Genomic DNA, 16,858 nt, shown 5'->3' with positions numbered 1-16,858 from the left:
TGTATACACACATCAGAGAGTTAAAAGCTGTACAAGACAACACAAGGAATGGTATATAATGCAGTACTTGCTTCAGTGTCATTACTAAAATGCTTTAGTGTCATTCTAAAGCAGACAATAGGTGTGATGACTTCAAAGGAGGGAGAGAGCACATCGCACTTCATCCTGTAGTAGTGGAAAGAGCGCTCTAGATTTGGAATTCATGAAAACATTCACTTCTGAGCCACATGCTATATTCACACTTCCATCAATTCATCTGATGCACTACAAAACTCATTCTCAAGTCCCATATTTTTGCGTTTTCTCCAACAATTTGCCTCGTGAGAGTTGGCTTTATGTCTTTGAAGCAGATGTGTTCTTCTAGGTCTGCCTGAAGATGAAATGCAAAGTGACTGCATGACCTAAAACACTTGTCTTTGCTGAATCAGTGCTGGTGCTCATCAGACCTGTTTACAAGCGGTAGGCAGAATTCTACCCAGCAAACACAGTGACTGAATTTTTAGAGACATTGCTTAGATTTATTCATCAGTAATTGTCATAATGTTTGGAACAAATTTCAAACTTCAGCAGACCAATCACAGTATAGTATTATTTGGTCTTTTTTTATTAGTATTATTTTTTAACCTTCACCCAAGAATTATTGATGAGAGAGAGAGAGAGAAACTTCGATGTGAGAGAAACATGGATGGGTTGCCTCCCATACGCACCCTGACTGGTGATGAAACCCACAATCTTTTTTGGTTTACAGGACGATGTTCCAGCCAGCTGAGCCTCCCTGTCCAGCCTAGTCTTTATTTGTGAGAACCAATAGGGCAAAGGTAACGTGGACCCAAGTGCTTGTGTCTGTATAAGCATTTTAATAGACTCCTCCCACCTCTGAGGACGTTTCTCTTGTGTTTGCAGACAAGACTTTTCCTTTGCATTATCGCTGAAAGATTTCCAAAAAATATGGTATACTATCAAAGAGTTCATAAGGAAGATTTAGTCAGAGCTGTTTCCTTCCATTTTTTACGTATTCAGTTTCTGTTGTTCCCATGCCCCTGTTAGCCAAACGCTTGTGTGTTTCAGTTTGCTTGTCTGTTAGTCAGTCTGACAGGGGCTTGATGTGTATCTTAACAGAATATAGTCCCACACCCCATAGCGACATTTCAGTCAACAATGGACCGCATATATGACGGAGTATACCATATAGCCTGTGTATATGATTAGTAGTATATAGCCTGTGTATATGATTAGTAGTAGTAGGCTGTAGTACATCCAGGTTTGTGTAAGTGCACTCACTCTATGATTTTTCCACAATGGGGAAATCGCCTGACAACATAGTTTTCAGAGCGTATCTTCATCGTTAAGCTGCGTATGACTGTAGACTTAGACTACCAACCATGTACTGCTTATATTTAGGCTTTCGGTTTGGGAGGTAAGGGATTTAACAAGCACACGTTGAAACTGGATGAATAGGCTTCCAAGTTTCATTTTAATTAATTTAATTTTAAATTATAAGTAGCCACATGTTAGTGCCTACCATATTGAATAGTGTAGGGAAAAGCTTGTTATTCAGAGTATTAAAAGTCTTTTTATTATGAAAGGATTCGCTTGGCTACACACAAACCTCTGGGGAGTTCAAGATTCCTTCTTGCACTCTGCCACTTTACCCCTGAGTAGGAGGAACCTTGATAGAAGTCAAGAAAAATGCTCCACCATTCTAGGAGGAAGAGCTTTTAGTGCCAGGAATAAGATGCTGTAACCTCAGTTGTCTGGGGCAGTGCCATGCTCTTGGTTCTCTAGGACAGTGCTGTCCATGAACTTCCTGTGATGATAGGAGTTTCTGTGTCTGCACTGTCCAGTCGCCACTGTGCAGTAGCCACTAGCCACAGGTGGCTGTTGAACATATGAAATGTGGCTAGTATGACTGTGAAACTGAATTTTTAATTACATTTAAATAGTCATGTGTGGCTAGTGGTTAATGTATTGGCCAACTTTTTTGCTCATGTATTCCCAGAAGTGTTTTGAAATCCATGTACTTTCTTGAACATTTTAAAGCTGAAATTAAAAATGTTTTCATAATATGTTTGAAAGTTTACAGAATATAGAAAATGTTAAATCTTGTATGAGATGAGTAAAATGAGGATTAACCATAAAATTTATTGAATATACTCTGAATGCGGTGAGAAGTTCTTATCTGTAGGTTCTATTAAATGTATCTTGAAAATGTTGATGATCAGACACCATTCCACTTACTTTTTTGTTTTGTTTTATTAATTCTCACCTGAGGATATTTTTTCCATTGATTTTTGAGAGTAAAAGTGGAAGGGGAGGGAGGGGGAGGAAGGGAGGAGACAAAAAGAAACACCGATGTGAGAGAGCACATCGACTGGTTGCCTCCCACAGTCACCCCATGGGTGGAACCTGCAACCCAGACATGTGCCCGCCCCTGAGATGTGTGGGGCTGAGGCTCTAACCACTGAGCACACCAGCCAGGACTCCACTTACACTTAAACAAAACAATATTACTAACCTCTATTGCTTTGGTTATTCTCAGTTAAGGAGCCAAGCTTCACACCTGAAAAATACAAGGCTGGGAATGACAGGAATCCCTAAGGTTTTAAGGTTCCTCGATCAGTCATTAAAGAAGGTGTATGGATACCCCAGCTGAAGACCACTGCTTTAGAACTCTGAGCATCTTTCTTGACTGATTAGTGGGCCCTTGAATTCCACTGCCCTTAGGAAATGGAAAAGGTGTGCAGTTTAACTCTTGGCTAAAATCCAGGCTTCTGGGAGAGGGCTTAGAGATCATGCTCATTCCCTTTTATCACACTCGATGACAGCATCTTACCGGGGTTTCTGTAAGTACTAAGGTCTGGAATAAGGACTTAGTTTTTTATATTTACCAGTACATATTTGAGTGCCTTCTGCAGTAGTTCCTAGGAATACAGCAGTGTACCACTTATCCTCACTGTGTCCACCTTCAGTGGAGAGTCAGACTGCTAACACACCAGTCACAGTATTGTGAGCACGGTCTGTGTATTGTGTTGGTGTTAAGCTCATGGTGCTACAGGTGCCCACATGAAGGGCATCTCGTAGGCTTTCAGGAGGTGGATCCTGAAGGTGAGGTGGGACTGAGTTGGCAGAAGGGAGTAGAGACAGATGAGCAGTTGGGGTGTAAAGACCCAGGGGCTGTATAACTTAAAATGGTACAAACTGCAAATTCAGTAAAATACATTTTGTTCAAGAATCCAAAAGAACCCATCCAAATAATGCACTTGTTCCAAGCAGTTTATACGTGATCAGCTGCTTAAAAGTCATGCCTTTAGCCCTAGCTGGTTTGGCTCAATGAGTAGAGCATTCGCCCATGGACTGAAGGGTTCCAGGTTCAATTCTGGTCAAGGGCACATACCTCGGTTGTAGGTTTGAGCCCCAGCCCCAGTCAGGACGTGTGCAGGAGGCAACCAGTCGACGTGTTTCTCTCACATCGATGTTTCTCTCTGTGTGTCTCTCCCCCTCCCTTCTGCTCTCTCTAAAAATCAGTGGAAAAATATCCTTGGGTGAGGATTAATGAGAAAATAAATAAAAGTCATGCCTTTCAAATGAAGAAAATATTGCCATAGAGTGGCATTTGGTGAAGGTATGACTTACAGGCTACAAATGAATGGTTGGTGGTGTCATAAAGAAACATGCAAAAGGGTGGGAAAGATAGTTTGGCACATAATAGTGCCAATTCCAGATAATTTATATGTTTTGCTAAATAACATTTTTATAGTGTTGAGTTGCCATTATGCAAATACCCATGATACATCTCTTTCCTTAATTTATGTACTAAAAGAAAAACCACAGCAATGCATCTTTTTTGAACATATAACAAGAATATATTTTACTCTGTGGCCTAGTACTTACATAATATATCTGTGGAACTGAAACAAATGCCGCAAAATAATAATGAATATGGCTCACACTTCTATAGCCCTCACTGTGCTGTGCACTGTTCTAAGTGCTTTACAAATATTAATCTATTTAATCCACGCAATGACCCTATACTTAACTATGTTCAGAATTCTCTGGTATGTTCTATTCTGTTTGAATACAGGTAATCTAGCTCCTGAATCGCTAGGCCATGGATCCTCTTCAGTAACATAGTTATACGTGAAAGCACCCAACACAAGCTTGCACCTGGTGACCCTCTTTCTCCACCACTGCCCGCACCCTCCTCCTCCCCAGGACTTTGCAGCACTGCCTTCCCTTTCCACCCAGTCCCTCTGGTACCTCATCTTGCCCCAGCCCCAGCTCCAGCCCCAGCCTCTGTTGTCTCTAGAAGTCTCTCACCTAAAACTGGTGCAAAGAAAACCTCACCAGATGGGTGTAACCGCTCCCATGGTACAGGGCAGCTGGCTTACTCCTTGGGGACTTGCAGCTCAAGGTCACATTGGTCCCCAGACGGGGCGTACCCAGGAGATGGCAGGATGGAGGAGCTGGAGGAACTGGGGAAAGGGAGACAGGTTAAAAACTCACCCCCAAGAGATCAATGGACACCCACCTACACACACACCAACTTCTGCACACAGACTCTTTAGTCACCCTGTTTAACCCTCCTCCAACCTGCGCACTCAGCATTTGGGAGAGAGACCTGCCTGACCTCCCGTGGGGTGGGGAGGTACTGGAAAGTGTGTGCTTCTTACCCCACACGTCAAGTTTTAAAGTTTTGCTGCTGTGGCCCCTGCTTGTGCCTTGCTTGTCTTGCACGTTCACAGAGCAGCGGTAGGACCCGGAGTCTTTCTCCTGGAGGCCCTGCAGCCGCAGGGACACGTTCCGGGAGGGCATGGGGTAGACCAGGGACGCTCCATCTTGGCTTGTTGTGGCCCCATTGATGTGTGCCAACACCTGGTGTGGGCATAACCCCTGCCCGTTACCACGTGCCTGCACTGTGCCCTCAGGCTCAGCCAATCTCCCTCCCCCAAACTGTCAAACCTCAGATGCTCCTCACCTGTACCGCCCCCTCTAACCTGTGCCAGCTCCCCATTCACCCCTTCTCCCTAGCCACCCTCTCACCACCCCAGATCCTCTTCACCGGAACGGTTCTTGATCCCCTGTATATTGTTTCTCCATCTCCCACTGGGGGTGTTTGGAAAGGTGGTAACAGCCCACAAAATCGATTTTCCAACCCACTAATGAGTCATAACCCGCAGTTACATAAAAGAGGGTTAGAAAATAATGAGGTGAGATCGATTTTTTTTCAGTCATTGTGCTCTTTTAGACTTAAGGTATTAAAACTCCAGAAACATTAATTATATCCTGGTGAAATGTGTTATGCTATGTAGTTTGAGATAGCTGGAGCCTAGGGTTTGAGGGAAGGGGGTGGGAAGTTGTAGGAAGTGAGACTGGAGACATCATAAGCAAGAGATCAGATGATGTGCCAAGGAGTTGGACTTTATCCTAATCATCAAGGGATTTTAAGCTGGAGAGCGGCATGGTTAGTCTTAGGTTCTAGAACTGGCTCTGATGTGGAAAATGAATTGGAAAGGTTAAGACCGGAAGCCCAAGGATCATTTGAAGGCTTCTTGCAGTACTCTAGACAAGCAGTGAATAAAACCGTGGTGGTGAAAATGGAGAGAAGAGAACTGACTTCAAATATATCAATATCCAGGAGGCTGCTTGGAGAATCTGAAAATTCAAATTTATAGGATTTGTTAGATCTTAACCTGTCATAAAACCCACTGTTTGCTGCTGTACCAACTCACACAGGATTCTTTGTTGTATCCTCAAGGATCATCACGTCACAGTACTTCATAGCTTTAGTTTTTAGAACCAATGAGACCCAACTCAAACACCATTTTAGAACAGCCCTGCCTCTGTTACCCCTAGGAAATAGTCTCTACAGACACTTGGATTCTGATCTGCTCCCCAGTCTTCAGAAGTGATCATCCTGCTTTCTTTCTCTTTTTTAACATTATCGGAGGGCAGGCACTAAAATTCAGATCTGAAATCTCAGATGTTAATTGTCTGAGGGCACTCTGAAGGGTATGCTCCTATCACTAGGTTAAGGGAGGATAGCAGTCTCTGCCCCCTTTGGAAGTTCATAAGTGTAATGTTTAAAAATGTTTTAAAAAATGGGAGGAAAAAACTTTTTGAGCTTCAAACACAAAGACCAGTACTACAACGAGTTTTAGATTTTAAACAGTTGATTGTTAGGTACTCTTTAAATTTATTTCTGTTGTGTGGTTCATGCAACGTGTTCTGCTCGCTCTTTACCATTGCAGAAACTTGATTCAGTGTTCACAATGAAGGCTTAATGGGTCTGAGCCTCATATGCATATGTTACAAATGATCTGGAGTTTGTAATCTATGTGGAGTCTTACTCCCTATGGTTCTGAATAATTGAAAAGTGCCTTCATATTGGAAAAAGACATGTATTTAAATCTGTATAATACTTACCTAATTGGGGGAGGGGCCTTGAGAGCCAATAGAATTTTTTTTTTTTGCACTAATGGAATTTTTTTTCCCTTGGCAAAAAAAAAAGAAAATCATGTGAGTGTTATCTTGTCACTTGGTGACTTGCGTTATTCCTTAGGAAAATGCAAACCTGTGTTTATTTTCAGACATTTTAGGCATAACAGCCATCATTTTTTTATATAAGTGTTCTCAGCTGTATTCATAAATTACATATTTTGAGCTACCAAATAACACTTCATTCAAAATAAATTGGTACAGTAGAATGGAAGTTATTCATTTAGATGTTTTCTAGTTGCATTTTCTCAGCCTGTGTAAGACTACTTTGTTGTAATAGCCTAAATTTTTGAAACTCACACTATTGCTTCTTTACTATCTACTTTCAGATTACTTCATTTATCAAAAAACTCAATTATGTTTGTAATTGATATTAAAACCAGAATAAAGTCTATATCTACCCCAAACTGCTTTTATTATTATTATTTTGAATCTGCAAATACCTTTCTCTAAATGGAAAGATCTGGTTTATGACTTAGAAGGAAGAGTATGACAGGTTAGAAAGTACCTCGAGCTGGCCCTGGCCACTGTGGCGCAGTGGTTAGAGTGTCAGCCTGCGCACTGAAGGGTTGAGGGTTCGATTCCCAGTCAAGGGCCCTGCCCTCGGTTGGGAGGCAACTGATTGATATGTCTCTCTCACATCAATGTTTTTCTCTTTCCCCCTCCCTCCCTTCTACTTTCTGAAAAGCAATGGGAAAAATATCCTCAGGTGAGGATTAACAACAATAAAAGTACTTCGATCTTATGTTGGATGTCTTAACTGTCATATGTAATTTTAAGGAATTTTTATTCATTTCATTCATTCATTTAGCAAAAATCTATTAGGCCACTTCTGCATGCCAGGCATTGATTTAGGTGCTGGGGATACATCAGTGAACAGAACAGGAAAAAAAGAATAACTGCCTTCCAAGAGCTTATATTTTGATAGAAAATGATATGCTACTTAAAATAAATTAATTAACACAATTAGAAAGCCCCTTAGATATGATATTCCTTGATATCGGCTTTATTGACCTTAGAAAGGTCGAGTTCTCTACCTCACATTATGCACAAGAAATAGAAATACATTTGCCTTTGCTTTATTAAAAATGATTTACATTATTTTATATTGTGCCTTTTTATTGTGATACATCCAGTTGTCCCTGAGGTTCGCCTCACCAAGCAGCAGAGTGCAGCATTGTTAGAATTCATTCACTCGTTAGGTAATGAGCACCCCTGTGCTGGGTTCCTAGGTTCAGCCTTCAGCAAAACCAGAGAATCTTCCCTCTCTCTCCTGCAAATTAGAGAACATGATTAATAGTTGGAGTAGAATAAACCAGAGTTGTGCCAATTTTGTAAAATTCTTTTTTAAAATTATATTTTTATTGATTTCAGAGAGAGAAAAGCAGAGGGAGAGACAGAAACATCAATGATGAGAGGGAATAATCGATTGGCTGCCTCCTGCGTGCCCTGACCAGGGATTGAGCCCTGACCAGGAATGGAGCCATGACCTCCTGGTTCATGGGTCGATCCTCAACCACTGAGGCACAGTATAAAATAATATTTTTATATAAATAAATATAAAACACATTAAGAGTGAAGGAGAAAAACCAATGGAAAAATTTAACTTCAACATAACCACATATTCATGAAGTATTTTTTGAAAAGTGATGGTGAATTTTATTTTAATTCCAGGAAATTTCCATTCACCAAAAAGTGAATGAGAGGTCTACATGCTTTTTGTTCTAGTGAACTCTTAAGAAAAAACGTGGGTCATTCACACTTTTTCTTTGATTCAGGCTGAGTTTTGCCTGCCTCTTGCTTCTTGCGAACACATTGCCCAGTAAGCAAGGTGAGGCCTCACTCTGGATTCCTTCCCCCTTTGTTCTGTGTCAGTGTTCAGTCACCATATTCCTGCCAAGGCTATAGCCCTTTGAAAATGGTTACATGATCGCTTTTATCTGTGAATGAAGAAATATGACCAGAAAGTTGAAGAAGCTGTGATGATATAGCCAGGTGTTTCTGAAACTTGAATAATAATGGGTGAGCAAAAACATGTACATAACAGTGTTACTTACTCAGTAACAAACCTAAATCTATGTATAGCTCTCACATGTTATCTAACAAAAACAACTTTATAAAATACTTTAAATATGAATAAAATCAAGCTAGTATTCCTTTAATATTGGAGGACATGGGCTCACTGAAACCTGTTTACTTTTCCAACAAGATTTTGATACCGAGTGCTGCAGTTGGGTTCTTTGAGTTTGTTATTCCTACCATTAGCTTTATGATAAAACTTTGCTGCTAATTTTTCTCCACTTGAACTAACCTTTATTCATAAGGCACCTTGGTCTCCATATTGTGTGACAGTCATTTTTGTAATAATAATAATAATGGCTAATATTTATGGAGTGTGAGCTGTTGGGCAGACACTGTTTTAAATGCATTACTTATATTTTTCATTTAACACAAGAATGAGGTCTTGTTATTAGCCTCACCTTACAGGTGGGGAAGTTGAGGCACCAGAGCAATTAATTTGTCCAATGTCACAAAGCTAGTACATAGGGGAGCTAAACTAAGCAGTCTGACATCATACTTTTAACTATTTGGTTATACATATTGCTCCCTTATCATCGGCACAACTTTATTAAATTTGGACAATTGAAGTGATATTTTGGCAATAGTCTGAGAGCATAAATGGTCATAAATGCAACACCAAAATCACCTAGCAACACCAAGATGGACATTATGTTCATACATGTTTTGTATCATAGAAATGAAAACACAAATTTTAAAAATTCTGGTAGCCCTGGCCAGTGTGGCTCAGTTGGTTTAGTGTCATCCTGTGCACTAAACCTGGTCAGAGTGCATGCCCAGGTTGGGGTTTCTGTGGGAGGCAGCTGATCGATGTTTCTGCCTCACATTGATGTTTCTCTCTCCCACTCTCCCTCTCTAAAATCAATAAAAACATGTTAAATAATAAATAAATTCTTGTAGATGGTTCATAGTGTCCTAAAATAACAAATACAATGAGATAAGAAAACAAAACCAAAAAGAAATTTTTAAAATAGAAACTAAAGTAATAAATACAGTGAGAAACCTTGATATGGAAGTTTCTTGCAAGGATTTAAAACAAACAAAACTTTATATATAATAATAAAAGGGTAATATGCTAATTAGACTGGACGTCCTTCCAGACAACCTTCCATTCGAAGCCAGGGCTTCGAAGGAAGCCTGGGTCCTGGGTGCCAGAGGGAAGCCGGTGCCAGCAGCCAGGGGAAGGAAGGCCTACTCTTGCACGAATTTTGTGCATCGGGCCTCTAGTATGTATTTATTTCAGAGAGGTAGGGAGAGGGAAAGAGAGATAGAAACATCAATGATGAGAGAGAATCATGGATCGCTGCCTCCTGCATGGCCCCTACCAGGGAATGAGCCCGCATCCTGGGCATGTGCCCTCGACCGGACTCAAACCCGGGACCCTTCAGTCCGCAGGCCGACGCTCTAGTCACTGAGTCAAACCGGCTAGGGAGAAACAAACAAAACTTTTATTGTAGAAGACATTCAATCATTCATTCAAGTCTCTATAAAGATGATGGTATTTATTGGACTACCAACTTCTCTTAAAGGAAATAAGCTTGAATTATAGAAAGAAACGTTTACAAAGTAGAATTACCTTTTGACAATAAAAGCAGGTAAGGTTGTGGCCATGGAGCGTCCCATTACCTTATGCCTGCCATTGTTCACCTTTTCCCAAGAGGTGATGGGGATGAGATGGACTGTTTTGTAATAAATCACATGAATGTACCAACAAAAAGGATATGCATGTGAAGAAAGCTAAATAAGAATCAGAAAAGAAATCAGTGCAGAGAGTGTAGTAATCCGGTAAATACGGTTACTTTAGCTAAGTATTAAAATGAGCTATAAACTTCTCAGCAGAAAGGTAAATATACGTTTCAGTGTCTGCTGAAAAGAAGCATATCAGGTTCCAGTTTTGAAACCGAAGATTAATTTACGTTTGACTACACTCTGGTAGTGACCTTGAATAAGTGGCTACCTCTTAGTTCTCTTTTCTGTTAAATAAGGATGCATCACATAGCTCTTGTGCTTATGTGATAACACTGCCCAGATTCCTCCTCCAGGAATGAGACATGAGTCAGTCCCCCAGCTGCCCGGAGCGCGGATTGATGATGGCTTCTGGTTGGATTCCTCCGGGGAATTTCTCTTTGCCCGAGGGAGCTGTCTTCCCCAAGGTTAGGCTCCCTGTCCTGTGGCAGCCTGAGTCCACTGACTGGTCAGTGCTGACATACAGAGGCACGGCCTCCTTGCCTCACTTCAGGACAGCTCTGAAGGGTCATCGAAGTCCCGTACCTCACTCTGGGACTAGCCAAAGCCTCTGTTCCAACCTCAGCTTCTTTGCCCAGTGCTGCTGCTCCTCGGTCTCACAAGTAAACCTCCTGCACACAGTCTCCTCAGAGTGTTTTCTGGGACCCTCTCTTTTGGCTTTATTATCAAAACGAGGAATAATAAAGTTACACTGGTTAGCCCCAGTCTCAGTGCACAGTAGGCACTGAGAAAATAGTAATGGTTTACTTTCGTTACATGGGACATTGAGCCGTATATGGCAAACGTTTGGTTTTTTGTAGAAGTACAGACATCGTTTTCATATGGCCATTGCTTTTAGCAATCCTCATAAAGATAAGAATAAAATATTACAGTGCTACCAAATGAGCTATAAAAAGTATGATTGACCTGGTCCAGTGGCTTAGTTGGAGCATCATCCCATACACCAAGAGGTAGCCGGTTTGATTCCCGGTCAGGAGCAAATAGGGAAGCAACCAATCCATGTTTCTCACATCAATGATTCTTTCTCTCTCTCTCTCTCCCCCCCCCCCCCCCCAGTCTCATCAATGAATATGTCCTCAGGTGAAGATTTAAAGAAAACCACGTATAATGATTACTTGAATTTCTTTCTAAATAAGTTCAGGTTGCCCAAGAATAAGTGTATAAACTTAAAACATGCTTATTTTCAGGTTTTCCTAGGAAGGGTATGTGTCAGATGTGTTCTTTTCACACACTTATGACCTGTAGTTTATATCATGTAAATGCAAAAAAAAACCACACAAACAAACCCACACTTTTTGAAGTAATTCAATATTTGCCCTTTTTTAAAAAACACAGTTGATTGAATCGACTTAATGCTTTTCCCTAGATTTTTTTTTTTAAAATATATTTTATTGATTTTTTTACAGAGAGAAAGGGAGAGGGATAGAGAGTTAGAAACATCGATGAGAGCAACATCAATCAGCTGCCTCCTGCACACCTCCCACCGGTGATGTGCCCGCAACCAAGGTACATGCCCTTGACCAGAACCAAACCTGGGACCCTTCAGTCCGCAGGCCAATGCTCTATGCACTGAGCCAAACCGGTTAGGGCTTTTCCCTAGATATCTTAATGGAGGGAACCATCTTTATGAAACCTTAATTTTTACATGATTTTATCCAAGTGTCAAGATTATTTTTTTCACAAACAACACTTTAAAATTTACTAATGGAAAAATATGTATTATAGGTTATTTTTGCATTATAGATGGTAGGGGTTTTTTTGTTACTGTTTTGTTTTAATATATTTTTTTTTTATCTCAGAGAGGAAGGGAGAGGGAGAGAGAAACATCGATGATGAGAGAAAAACATTGTTCTGCTGCCTCTTGCACACCCCACACTGGGGATCGAGCCCGCAACCTGGGCATATGCCCTCTCTGGGAATCGAACCGTGACCTCCTGGTGCATAGGTCAGCACTCAACCGCTGGGCTAGATAGTAATTTTTAGCGTCATCAAAGGTCAGGTCATTGGCGTCAATTCAACACCAACAGGAATTCCAGTTTGGATGCAGTGAAGAAGGAAACTTTATTTAGTGCAAACAGCTCAATAGTGACACAGCATGTCTGTGAAAACAGTACTGCTGTTAGGAGGCCCTGAGGCAAGGCCCCTGTCCAGCTAGACAGCTCTGCCCTGCTCTGTGTATGCCTGCCTAGTCTGCTCCAGAGAGCTCGATGGTATTTCAGCCAAGGACAGGCAGTCTTAAGTGGAAAGGGAAAGTGTGCTTCCAGAACCAGAAGTGAGCTGACTTACAGAGATAGAAGTCCCTGCTCCAGGTCCTTGAATGGTCTGTCCCCATGCAAATTAGGAGTCTAAATCCTCACAGTTTGATTGGTCCAAAGGACATTGTCCTGACTGGTCAGAATGGAGCCCCCTCTGATTTATGAAGAAGCTGATGGGGATATAGCTGCTTATCTCTAATTAGGTGGAGCAAGTCTCAGTCCTGTTGGTTGAAATAGGATTCTAAGAACTCCTTCATAAAGGCTGGCTCTGATGGCAGGAACACAGTGCCGGCAGGCCTTTCTGTGAAGGAGCAGGCAGCTTAGCGCAGGCTTCTCCCGCAGGCCCTGCATAGAAATGGCTGTAGGCTCTGTTTGCTTTCTTTTTTAAAAAATGTATTTGAGGAGGCGGGGAGGGAGAGAAAGAGAGAGGGAGATGGACCACTTACGTGTGCATTTATTGATTGGTTGCTTCTCATACCTGTCCTGACCAGAGAGCGAACCTGGAGCTTTGGTGTATCCAGATGACACCCGGCCACGATCTGTTTTGTTTCTAATCTGAGCCCCTTTAGCCATTGGGAGCCCTTCTTAGTAGGTATCTTCTCTCTCAGGATCCACATTAATAAGAAAATAACTACAAAACTGAGAGAATAACATCATCAGCATATGAAAGGAATAGAATAGCCTACTATTTTTTTTGGGGGGGGGGAGCTGCTCTGCAGTTTCCCTTTTAAACATGGGTCTCATGAATAGAAGAATGTACCATCATGTTTGGGAAGCAATACAATACAATACAATACAATACAATACAATACAATACAATACACGTATCATTGTAATGATACAGCTGTGGAGTTTTGTAATTTGTGTGTGTGTACATGCTTGTGCATGTGTATATCTTAATATTTAGACATGGCTGACTATGGAACAGTTAGTGCATAATGCAGGCCCTTTGTATGGGAGGCCTTTAAAGATGAATGATTCTTCTCTGCTATCCTAGAAATATTTTAGATAATTCTCTTGAATGTGCTTTTCAATTATAAGATACTACTTAAAGTTAACATTTTTATTATCATCTTAAATACCACTTTAGAGGTGATATAGGAGGTTAGATGAAAATAACCTCTAATGCAAGTCAGTTCTTTACTAACAACTGATTTTTCCCCCCTTTATGGGAAAGAGGTTCTAGACAAGTCGTGTTATCTGGCTATCTTTGATGACTGTAACCACTTGTTGCTGCCATTGGCAGAAATAGTTAAGTAATTCAATGTACCCTAATTTTTTTTACCTGTCTCGTTTTAAATAGAAAAACACTTGATTCCATGTCTAGAAGGATTCTTTGTATCCCAAAGAAACCCTTGAACATGACCACACATATTAGGTATGGCTTTTATAGTATTGCTGCCAGTATGAGCTATTGTATGAGTATTGTATGATTTACCCACAGTGGAAGGTTAAAAGCTTTATGGCCATCTGAGTGTAGTTCCTTGAGCAATGAAAGATGTTTGTTTTTCAAGTATTGTCCTCCTTGACACAAGACCCTCTGCTGATAGCGTGGAGGAACCCAGAAAACTTAGGAGTTGATACTCACTGAAAATCAAAATTTCCTGAATTATTTGTCCTATGCAAGAATCTGTCTTTTGTGAAGATCGTACTGACCAGTTATAGAAATAAAAATGAGTTATTGAGCCCGGCTGGCGTGGCTCAGTGGTTGAGCATCAACCTATGAACAGGAAGTCACTGTTTGATTCCCAGTCAGGGCACATGCCTGGGTTACAGGCTCAATCCCCAGTATGGGGCCTGCAGGAGGCAGCCGACCAATGATTCTCTCTCATCATTGATGTTCCTATCTCTATCTCCCTCTCCCTTCCTTTCTGAAATCAATAAAAACCGTGTGTGTGTACACACACACACACACACACACACACACACACACACACACATGTATTTTAATGAGTTGTCGATAGCCAGATTCAGGAGGAAGTGCAAGCTGGTGGAATTCAGTCAGGACAGTTCCCCAGAGAGTTGGGGGGAGAAGACAGGGGATGGTCCCCCGGAGAGCGGAGAGAGAAGATCTCGGTTTCCAGTGGTCATTCTTCCAATTAACCCTATTAAAATCCAGGAAACACCTCTAGTCTTTTTCTGTCTTTGACAGAACTACTCTATACTTTAGAAATATTTTTTATAATTTGTAAGGCATAAGAAATAATAAACTTTGGACAAGGCTGTAGAGCTTCATTTGGCAGGTGACCCCCACCTCCAAGAAAAATATAATGAGAATGGTAGATATTTTTATTATTTTTTGTTGTTCTAAATCCTCACCCGAAGATATTTTTCCATTGATTTTTTTAGAGAGAGTGAAAGGGAGGGAGAGAGAGAGGAAGAAAAACATCCATGTGAGAGAGAAACATCAATTGGTTGCCTCCTGCACACACCCGAACTGGGCCAGGGATCAAACCTATGACCCAGGTAAGTGCCCGGGAATCGAACCTATGACCTTTCAGTGTGTGGGCGGATGCTCTAACCATTGAGCACACTGGCAGGGCAGTATGTTAGATATTTTTAAAACAGCCTTGACCTTTGCAGTTAGTCTTCCTTTGTTACAAAGAAATTAATTTGCTTTGCTAACTATAGCACTGTATTTTTTTTTAATACCCTTTCTACTCCTGATTTTTTCAAAAGATTTCTAGGAGCCCTACCTACTTTGATTTATTGATTTTATAAATAAAATCCACCATCGTGGTTAAATGAGTTTCCTGATTTTCTTTGCTAAGAAAATTTCATCTTCTTGCTAAGCGGTTTACTACTTGAAAGTTACCTTAATTCAGCCCAAGCAGTGTGGCTCAGTGGTTGAACCAGGTGGTCACGGTTCGATTCCTGGTCAGGACACATGCCAGGGTTGTGGACTCGATTCCCAATAGGGGGTGTGCAGGAGGCAGCTAAGTAATGATTCTCTCTCGTCATTGATATTTCTATCTCTCTCTTCCTCTCTGAAATCAATAAGAAATATTTTTTTAAAAGTTACAGAAATTCATTTACTTAAGAAATATATTGGACAGTCCTTATCTGATAGGTCCTACTCTGGGCTCAGAGAAACTGAACAGGCAGACATGATCCCTACCTGCTGGAGCTCACAGTCTAGAGGAAATGTCACCATTTTGTGGGTGGCACTTGGTAACTTTTATATATATATTTAAAATTGATTTCATAGAGGAAGGGAGAGGGATAGAGAGATGGAAACATCAGAGATGAGAGAGAATCATTAATGAGCTACCTCCCGCTTGCCCCCCACTGGGGACTGAGCCTGCAACCCCAGTATGTGCCCTGACTGGGAACCGAACTGTGACCTCCTGGTTCATAGACCGATGCTCAACCATGAGCCACGCCGGCCAGGTGGCACCTGGTAGTTTTATATGCCAGGTCTCTTTTGAAGGAATACTTATTTGTCTTGGGCCTTGGCTCCTCATTGGACTAGGTGATCTCTAAGGTTTTTTCCATTTTAGAACTTCCATATATTTTGGAAGTTGGGAACTGGTTTGTCATTAAAGCCGTAGGCAGCTCCAACAACCCCGGTCAATCAGTATATTATAGAAAGTTTTTTAAAAAATATATTTTTATTGATTTTAGAGAGGACGGAGAGGGAGAGACGGATAGAAACATTAGTGATGAGAGAGAATCATCGATCGGCTGCCTCCTGCATGCCCCCCACTGGGGATCAAGCCCACAACCCAGGCATATGCCTTGACTGGGAATCAAACAGTGACTTCCTGGTTCATAGGTCAACACTCAACCACTGAGCCAGGCCAACCGGGCTATTATAGAAAGTTTTATAAGAGATATTTGGCAAGGATAGGAACACAGATAATGAATAGCATTAAACGCTCGGGAAACTCAAATGAGTTAAGGACTAAGTTTGAGGACCATTTTTTCTTAACAATTACGAAGACATTCCTGACCATAATATGAACAGTTTCAATGGAATAATCCCATTGAGTTAAGGATTGAATAAGTGTAGGTGTTGCCTAATCCTTTGAGACCCTTTTAGTGTTAAAATGGGAAGATGTTAAAGCTTGGCCGTTGTGACTACTAAGACTTAATTTCATGTCCATACTTGTTTCTAGATATGTGAATGTCCCTGTTTTAAGTTGTTGTCTTGGGAGATTTATCTAGCATCGATACTGATGTTAATCAGATACTGAATGCTCCAGTACGATGTGATACAGTCGGAACAGGTAACCAGCATAACTCTGAGTTCTTTAGTATTGCTTAACTGCCACTTCAGAAAA

At 41.1% G+C, this 16,858-nt stretch overlaps 1 protein-coding gene and 1 pseudogene across 7 annotated transcripts in view; one reads left to right on the top strand and one right to left on the bottom strand.

Moving 5' to 3' along the window:
• MSANTD2 (Myb/SANT DNA binding domain containing 2) overlaps positions 1-16,858 on the top strand; it is a 35,275-nt gene that overhangs the window by 5,361 nt on the left and 13,056 nt on the right. The window contains exon 2 of one of the 6 annotated variants that reach the window (XM_080650170.1): positions 16,694-16,797. The exons of the other annotated variants lie outside the window; for them this stretch is intronic. Within the exon in view, the coding sequence (XP_080506296.1) occupies positions 16,694-16,771 (78 nt within the window). The 3' untranslated portion in view covers positions 16,772-16,797. Of the gene's footprint in view, positions 1-16,693; positions 16,798-16,858 lie in introns of those variants that run through there. 6 annotated transcript variants of the gene reach the window in all.
• On the bottom strand, positions 3,086-5,011 carry LOC308238184 (endothelial cell-selective adhesion molecule-like; annotated as a pseudogene). The gene is made up of 4 exons (XR_013961676.1): positions 4,976-5,011; positions 4,671-4,872; positions 4,318-4,472; positions 3,086-3,099 (listed from the first exon to the last, which is right to left on the bottom strand). The product of XR_013961676.1 is annotated as an endothelial cell-selective adhesion molecule-like (transcript).

This window comes from Plecotus auritus (assembly GCF_963455305.1).
Source record: "Plecotus auritus genome assembly, chromosome: 13".
In the NCBI taxonomy this organism is placed as follows: domain Eukaryota; kingdom Metazoa; phylum Chordata; class Mammalia; order Chiroptera; family Vespertilionidae; genus Plecotus; species Plecotus auritus.
Note: the sequence above shows the minus strand (reverse complement) of the source record. Positions and strands in the feature narration are given on the sequence as shown.